This window comes from Mastacembelus armatus, chromosome 22 (assembly GCF_900324485.2).
Source record: "Mastacembelus armatus chromosome 22, fMasArm1.2, whole genome shotgun sequence".
In the NCBI taxonomy this organism is placed as follows: Eukaryota; Metazoa; Chordata; class Actinopteri; order Synbranchiformes; family Mastacembelidae; genus Mastacembelus; species Mastacembelus armatus.
The window spans coordinates 8,480,390-8,489,822 of NC_046654.1; the positions used below are offsets into that span (position 1 = coordinate 8,480,390).

Genomic DNA, 9,433 nt, shown 5'->3' on the forward strand with positions numbered 1-9,433 from the left:
CTTGTAATCTCACCTGCCAGTGAGTATTGACAGCAGGTCACATTTCCAATGTCCTCTTCTGATCACTGGCAGCAAATGGACAACAGCTATTTCTATCTGTCTTTTTTATGTGCTAAAAGGTTTCTCCTCCAATTTCAGTAACCATAAAAGTGAGGAGAGACTAAATTGAGTTTACCAGCATCAAATCTGTGACACTGCCTAGAGGTTGAACTGTGGATGGACGATAGACAATCTAAGCTTCACTGGCAGATTCATTTTTAACTCTAAAAGTGAAAAGGAACGACAGCTCACTTTCTCAGGTAACAAAATCAAGCAAAAGTTTTGTCATCACATGCCCACCCAGCCCTTCTCCACTCCTACGGCCCCACTCAGGTGTTCCATAGGTCACACCCAGATTAACTGCTGGTAAACCTACATGCATGGACAAAAACACACACAAAGCATGAATGTGATATCAGCTAGCACACTCAAGTACTTGCACGTACACTGCTGACCACGCCTGACTAAAAAACACAGCACATTCTGCTTATCAAGTGTACTTTCTCCTCTAGATGGCCTGTTACATAATTACCAAAAAGACTCAACTTTTGCTGTGCCAAGACTCCTGCTGTCACCTTCAACATCTAGGCTTGTACATGGCTGCACTATCTATCTTGGCTTGTATGGCCCTGATATACTTTGTTTTGCTGGGCGACAACGATGCAATTTGTAGAAGGTATGATGTATCAATGAATAAGAACATAATTTGATGCTTATTTTAAAAGATTTCTTTAAGTGACAGAAAAATGACTCGAAGCCCCACATACTCAATAGAGAGATTTGACTATATATCTGGACTGAGGAACTATATTTTAAATGCAGTCTAATCTGACCAAGATGCCAACTTTTCAACCTGTGTGAAGTAAGAATTCAACTCAAAAAAAAGTTCTAAATTATCCACTGCAAACAGTTCTGAGGATAGATTGAAAAGATCAAATTATGAAGAGAGGTCACAAAAAACATTCATTTTCAACCCAACTATGCACAGAAAGGTATAAATCATACCACATAGAGCAGCTGAAAGCATTTTATCACACCACAGTATAAGTAAAACAATAATATATAAATAAAAATGAAAGATGGATCAAAAGCAGGTAATGTATCAGTATTCCTCTACTAGGAATACAGTGAAAACCCTTACCTAACAGGTATCCCCCCCTCTCTCTCTCCCCCTGCTCATTACACCTTTTTTGCCAAATTTTAAGAAACTGGTTATGCAACAAAGGTGTAAATTTCTCATTGATGCACAAATGTTTGGAGGTTTTGCAAAAACTGTTATTTAGTTTTTAGAACTTAAATATCACTCACAAATTTTGTGAGTACAGCTTTTGATTACTCTAAATGAAGCACACCTGCACTGAAAGAATATAGCAGCAATCTTGTTTTGTAACTTCATAAATATCCACGTGAATCAATGAAATGAGATACACCCAAAAACTTCAGTGTTAAAGACTTAAAGGAATGTGGATCAGCAGACAGCAGCATATCTGAAGTAGAAATCTATAAAAACTGACAGAAGCATGAGTCAGATCTTTTGGACAACCTACAGTGACCTGGTCGTGATAGCGACCGGTGTGGGTGGTAATGACTCAAACAGGTCAGGAAGGGGATGACTTGCTGAAGTGCTTTTATCAGAAATGATTAACCGAGGATCAGTTAATTCACAACAGACATGGCTTGGTGATGAATAAAACAGTTAAATCAAACATATTTTTGAAAAGCTCTCACTGCACACTTATTTCTTGCTTGTTTTGCCACAGCTTCAGTCACAAAAGGCAGTTAGTCCCATTTCCATTCATGACACCTTCTTTGCCAAACAAGCACTCGCATTATGAGTAATGGGGAAACAGACATTAAATCATAACACATCATTCTGTGCATGTGTTTAAGCTCTTATAGGTGAGAATGGCAGTTTTGTTACACAAGGTGATTTTTCTTCCATCCTCTTCTGCTTTCCAAATCTGACAAATGTGTCTATCTCATCTATGTGGCTAGTTAAGACTCCCATTGCTGTGCTTCCCATATGACTCTACCAACATGTTTGCTGGCATGAGCTCCAGTCTCACTTGCTCTTTCTGCTCAATCAATCTGAGCCAGCTCCCTCTCTCTCTCTCTCTCTCCATCTCTATCTGTCTCTGCCATCGGGAACCAAGGCGTACAGCTGGCTGGTAGGTTGGTGACGGCGATAGATGGCACAGATCCCAATCTGACAGTGACTGTGTGAACAAATTAATTACAAATACTGGATTTTGGGGGCCGACACTGATATATGAGAACAAAAATCATCTCTCCCTACGATGTACACACTGATGTTTACACACATATAGCCTGTTTTTACCAAGAACCTCATATATTTGTTTATCAAAGAATTCAGACCCCTGCACAGAGCAAAGGCTGAGATTTTTTTTTTTTTTTTACAGTATTAAACTTAGCACTCTTCACAGGCTCTGCAGCACCATCTGTTCAGCTGCGATACGCTACCCAGCCAACTCACATGCCGCAGAATACTGTAAATAGTGGGTTCTGCTGAACAGTGGAGTCAGGATGACACTGTTTCTAAATTACCTGAAGTGCCTCTTACTGAATTATGTGCACATTTTTCATTCATCATATGCAACAATACTGATATATGTCTGCTTTAAAATCTAACTGTAACAACCGTATCTGCAAGTGCACATTCAGTAATTTCTACATCACTGACAGGAGTAGTGTTTGTGTAGCCTGTAGACTGATTAATTGCATGGCTTAATGGGTTTAGACTCATTAGACCATCTTGAGTATTTTATTTTTTAATGCTGCCTCAAGTTTAATGAGCATTCAGCTTCTTAAAACAATGGCAGCAATTTTTCACTCAAATTTTTTGCAAATTCTAAGAATCTATTTCTTCTTAATGCTACATTTATTATGTTTCCACTCTCATGAAATCAGAAGGGTGATCTCAGCCAAAAGACAGCAAAGCTGATTGGGGACACTGTGAATATGTTGTGCACAGAGCTATTCATCAGTGAGATCATATACACAAGAACACAGGTATCACATTGTCCCATCGTCTGCTTAATTGGCAGGCTAATTCAAAACAGCCTATGTGTAGACAAGCCTACAGTATTATTTTACAGTGGCAACAGTAAAAGTGTGCCACATGTTGTTTCTATGCAGCCTGTATCTGCTCATTAAGACCATAATGCGGTCATGATGCATATTCACTGAGCGACCACTCTGTTCAAGAGGCAAATGAAGAGTTCGTGTATAATGATGCATTAGAATAACAAAGGTCTGGACAACATTAAGGCCACAGAGCTCTGTCTGAAAATTGTACTTGTTCTGAGATTTATTATGGTCAAACTGCAAAACATTAAATATTCATGTGTGTCCGTGCTCAACGATGTTGTCATCTTCAGAGAAGACAGGTTTACTTGAAGCCCGGACACTCATAGACCGTGGCGCAGGTGCAGGTGCGTTGAAAAGAAAAAGAAAAGCCTACATTAAACAGATGTACTGCTCTGGTAGCATAGCCTGTAGTTTGTTAATTTAATGATCACCATAAGGAGTGGACAGGTTCTCACAGCCCTTAATCTGTGATGCCATGTGTGAAGGCTTTACACAGAGAAGCCTCTGGAAACCACTTGAGAACAGTGACAGAAAGTGAAGATGAGCCTGTACATTTCATTTTACAGCCCACAAGCTCTGAAAATGAGCTGCTCATGAGCTTTTAGTCAAACAGTCCAAAGTGGATCCTAACTAAATGGAACTTTTTCAGCTACTTCTGGAGCTAAATCAAAACTCTCAAATGAATGGGTGATGATGAAACAGATCCCCAGTGTTTAAAGCTGCCAATTATGGTCTGGAACAGGCCAGTGATGAGTATCAATGTGGATATATTGTTAGTGTCCTGTACAAAATGGTCAGGCTACTCATCACACTGTGATTTAGGCCTAACCTGATTAAAAATACATATTCATTTAAAACACAGGGCAGATATTATGAATGATTTATGTCTACCCACCCCCAGCTGTCTATATACCAAGAGAGGGAGATTAACCAACGCATAGTTATCCAGTCATTTTAGAAACTAAGTAAGCAGTTTGACTTTAACCTCAAGAGGAACCTGAACAGCTTAACCTGGGGGCGAGATGTGCTCCTAGAAATGAATTCACACATTATTCACCAAATGTAATGTCACACAAATGAAAATACAAATAAAATCTACTTGAATGTGACATGAGTGGGTGACATTATATCGTCGTTTCACCTCTTATTACCTCAGTTTCAAGCTGCACTAGTTCCATCGTGGGCCATGGCTCCGCGATCTGTGCGAGAGGCATTTTCGCAGGATCTTCAGTTTCCTCTTAGCTGCTCAAGTAGGAATCTGGTCTCTCCGAATTTCTCTCGTTCCGCTCCTGTCAAGTGCAGTTCACTGAGGAGCTCCTTGCTCAGGTCCTAAGTCCAGGTACAGCAGATTTGTGTCCCAGCTAAGATACCGAGCATGCAGACGCTGCAAGAGCAACCAAGAGCTTTACAAACGACTGTAATCCCCTGATTTGACTTCGGCCTCGGTTGGCCGCTTGAGTGTATTTGTTGAAAGTGCTAATTTACAAACAACCTCGTCACCCCAAATGTGCGCCTTGGCTACTCTGGGTCTGGGTTTGACAAGCGGGAGAGGAGAAAAGAGCAGTGGCCAACTGTGTGATCCAAGATCCTCTGTCAGGGCCGTGCAGGAGTCTAATGCCACCTGACGGAATTAGCCAAGACCCGAGCTGTGTTTCCAGTCGACGACGTCTTCCTCCTCGTGTGGTTGCGATTTCTCCCGGTGGAGAAGAGAGGTAGACTTCTCACTGTCCGCCTGGTTCCCAGCAGTGTGCGATACGCGCAGAGACCTCAGTGTGTCTCTGTAGTACGAACAGACTCCAACTCGAGCTGTTATTGGTAGACTCCAGCAGGATTTTATCCAGCCCACTTCTCCTCTTGTTCCGCCCAGGTCTGATCGTGCCATCACCTGGTGGAGACAGGAACTGCAAATACGTAATGCAGACCAGGCTACAATTCATGAACGGCCTGAAAGACTCTAAGTGCAGGAGGTGCATCACAGAAGAAGAGACTGTGTGTGTGCGAAGGAAAAGCTGTCCATCATAAAAAGAACATAGATGATGATGAGTGTTCATCTGATGTGCAGAGCAATGTACAGAGCATGTAGCTGAACTATAATATGTGAAGTTTCACACCTTCCACAAACTGCATGGTGTTATTTCATGAGACACATTGAGTGGACGTTGCCTTCAGACCCACATCACCACTTCTTACCCTAAACCTAAAACTACACACACTGTTGCAAAAAAAAATTACATAATAGATTACACAATAAATGCAATTTAAAGAACAGAATAGAAGAGACTTGAATCTGAGTCGTGACCAGTGCTGCTTGGATCTGTCCGGACATTGATGCAGCACTCTTTTCATTGAGAACAGCTTCTATAATGGTCCTTGTAATCTTCAGTGATATAATACACCCCTCCACCCTGAACACTTCTCTGCTTCATTCACTGCAGAGTGGATTCTGCTCTTGGCCAGCTTTGGTTACTATTGGCAACTGGAGAGCATCAAACTGCCTTGCCATGGAGGGATCAGATAAATTATAAAAATTTAAATTAAGAACAAGAAGGCCGGGCATTTCCTGGAAACAAAAATGAGAGTGGAAGTGAGAGTGGAATGGAAAACGGAGTTCATGATTTGGTGCTTATCTTTTAAAGGCTGTGTTGTCTAAGTACTGAATATGCAGAATGCTGCTACAGTGATAAAGCCTATCATACCAATAGATGTGAATTGGAGAAGGAAACACTTTCTATCTCGTGTAAGTGCATTATGTTCCTGATACATATCTGGCTTTTGTGCCCAAGCTGATAATATACAACATCTTGTCTGTTCACCCCAGAAAATTCAGATTCATTGACGTCTTCAGCATATTCAATATTTAGTTTATTTTTCTAGAGATCATATGGCAATAGTTCTGTGCATGTGTGGGCAGTATTCGTATTACTGAAGTCACACTACATGTGCCTCAGTTTATCTGATAAATATCACACCTGATGGGTGGTCACACCTAGAGAAGGGTTATCCATCACGCTCACATTGTATGTAATATTTAAAGTCACTGCCATCTGAGATCTCATATTAGCCCATTGATGATGGATAGGCAGCTTCTGAGGGAGCTTTCATGGCCCCTCATAATGCTATGTTGGTGTTTATAATATAGTACAGCCATGTAGCAGAGCCTCTTCTCTTCTCTTCTCTTCTCTTCTCTTCTCTTCTCTTCTCTTCTCTTCTCTTCTCTTCTCTTCTCTTCTCTTCTCTTCTCTTCTCTTCTCTTCTCTTCTCTTCTCTTCTCTTCTCTACTCTTTATGTAGAAAACCACTGCTGCTATCTCCAAGGATACCAGTAGATTGATGTTCAACATTTCTCATTGGCTCCACCTGTCTGATATGATCCTGTGATGAAAGTTAAAGGTGTCATAAAGACAATCTATAGGAATCAAAGAAAAGAAGATGATCTGGGTGAAGAGTGAAAAGTCATATCAAGACACCTGGGAATGAAGGAAAGGTCTTTTTAGCAGCATTGATTTCTAAAAATCAATACATTGTCAGATCTGTCTGGTAAAAACAGCCTCTTGAAAAACAGACAATCTTCCATAAAGGATGTAAATTGATGTACATTGATATTTTAACTGCAGGGAATCTCTTTGTGTATTAATGATGCCCCAATGACATCATAAGTGTCAGTGATGACTCAGAGGTGTCTTCCGTCCGAGACAGAGACTCCGGGGATACCCCACCCCCACCTTTTGCTAGAAATGAAGCACCATGGGAAATATGACTCAGTCCAGCTCAACATGCATGTGCAATGGAGCAAGCTTCCACCATAACTTGTTGCCGTACTGACGCAGAAATAAAATGCACTTGTGCTTTGGACCTGTCAAACTGGGATCTGTGCTGAGCTGTGACAGAATATATAGCAGATTTAGTCCCTAAACAAAATCAAATTAAATAAGCTGATGCAAAGATAACCTTGTTGTTTAACCTGACTAGCGATTTGAGTTGAAACCACATGAGTTGAGGTGCAGGAGAGTGAACCATACAATATGTAGTTCCCTCCTCGCTAAAGAATAAACAGTGCAATTAGGATGCAAATACATGCATACTCCAACTGTGAAGTGGCAGCTGGTTCAGAAACAGCATCTTGAAATGTACCTTTTCATTTATTATTGTTGCTTTTCTCTGTTTTGGTCATTTCTCTTAGTCCTTTTCTTTTACTGAATTCAGGCATTGCCACATTGCCATTTAGTGTTTTTCCTGTCTTTGTTTATTGTTTATTGTTTATTCTGTCTTTGTGTCCTTCTGATTTGCTTCCACTATTTATTCTGCTTTTCAAATATGATACAAAATAGTGAGAGTGGGATTTTCTGATGTACTGGTGACCTGTCCAGGGTGCACCTCTGCCCTTCACCTGAAGAGAGCTGGGATAGGCTTGTAACCCTACATAGGATGATTTACTGCAATTGTTTTTAGGTAATCAATTACATAATTGAGTTCCCATGAATGTCTGACAACTGTGGGCCCATTTGCTTCTGAGGTACACACTACATTTTAAGATGTTTTAGATGCCAATACAATAGTGCACATTTGCATGTGCACTAGAAGAACCTTACAGATATCTAGAAAAAAGTCTAGTAAAAGTCTTTGTGCTAGTTTTTTCTTTTACTTTTACTTTCCAACCCACCGTTATAAAGTTAAGTAAACCCAACATACATTTTAAACAGATTAAAAAAGCAGAATATTTAGTTAATCCATTGGATTAATTTGTTTATGCAGCACAGGCACCAGGAATTTATCGACCTTACAGACAAGCTCATCATAGCGTCACAACAGTACAAGATACAATGGAAATGGATGTGGTGTTCCCATTAACAACATGTTCATGATACAGTAAATGTCATCTTAATACAATTACTTTCTATTCTAAATTTGATTTGGGTGTGTCAGATTTTGTAAAAAAAACACTTTCAGTCTTTTTGTAATAATTTCTCCACAGCTGAGCTGAATCAGTAGTGTGGAAGTGTCTGCAGTGGAAGGATCAACACCATCAGTGGGGCTGCAGCTCAGAATGAATTAATTAGCTGCTTGCTAGTGGAGCAAGATAATTATCTAGTCTCTGTTGGTTGACTAAAGCAGGAGAAAAAGGCATTAATGATTCAAAATTCTTTCTAGGTCTTTGCCTTATAGAGACAATGAACAAATAACATTATAGTATTTCATACATCAATGGAATTATCATTTGTCACGGAAATAGTGTGAGTGCAGCTGCAGATAGACTGGGAGTGTAATATTGATCCACGTTAGAAAGAAAAGAGAGGGACTGGGGAGAGAAAGGAGAGTGATAGTAGACATACACAGTGACCACCTTTCCATGGTTAGTTGTTATGTGCAATCTTGTTCTTTTTTGTCACAAACACTATCTTTTACAGTAACAGCTCCCAATACTAAACTGCATCTGCTGACTCCATAAGTGCATGACTTGATGAATGGGTGCCCTGTCGAGCAAAACAGCATGCTCAGGCTTGAATTTGAATCTTTGGTATTTGGGCTGGGCAAAGAGGCAGGCATATAAGAACGACATCAAAAAACCACCCCTGAGAACAAGTTCAGCACAAACATGCTATAGTAAGCCCTCACTGTTTACTGATTTTTACTGAGGTGGATAAAGCCATTGTAAAGCACTGCAACCTCCCAGCTCAATGGGTATGCTGTATACTGAGGTCCAGACTGTTGTTTTTAGGATGGTAAAGAACCAAATAGAGGAAGATAATTAATAACATCAATTGTATCAGTAAGATCACACACAAAGTGCTGCTATCATTGGATTTGTCAGGCTTGTGGAACTGATGCCCTACATCCAAGCTCAGTTATTTTGCTCTCACACTTTCAGCAGAGGAGATCTTCACTCAACAGAAGATCAGCAGTGATCCAGTCAGTATTTGTACTGACTAAAACCAGTTCCAACCGCTCCGGTCTGGGGGTTTCCAGTAATGTTTGCATGAGCTGGACTTTTTCCTTTTAATTTGTTCTTTCTACTTTGAAATAAAGTTATCCATGACTAAATGTCAAGCCACATAGATTTTCTCTAAATATTTCAAGATAACTGGCATGAAGGGTATATAAATATTACTCTCCCAGTCCATCTGCAGCACATAGGGACACAGTGCCATTTCACCTGCTGAAATATAAATCGGACTTTTCCCCTTTCTCTGTCTCTTTGGTCCTGGTTCAAAGAGAATAACAGCAGGGGGTGCCAGATATCAGAGGGCAGCTCTTTCACGACTATGGCCTTTTATCAAGTGCTACCCTTT

At 40.3% G+C, this 9,433-nt stretch overlaps 1 protein-coding gene across 2 annotated transcripts in view; it reads right to left on the reverse strand.

Moving 5' to 3' along the window:
• The window catches only part of rps6ka1 (ribosomal protein S6 kinase a, polypeptide 1), a 48,848-nt gene that overhangs the window by 38,069 nt on the left and 1,346 nt on the right, over window positions 1-9,433 (reverse strand). The window contains exon 1 of one of the 2 annotated variants that reach the window (XM_026304863.2): window positions 4,299-4,920. The exons of the other annotated variant lie outside the window; for it this stretch is intronic. Within the exon in view, the coding sequence (XP_026160648.1) occupies window positions 4,299-4,361 (63 nt within the window). The 5' untranslated portion in view covers window positions 4,362-4,920. Of the gene's footprint in view, window positions 1-4,298; window positions 4,921-9,433 lie in introns of those variants that run through there. 2 annotated transcript variants of the gene reach the window in all.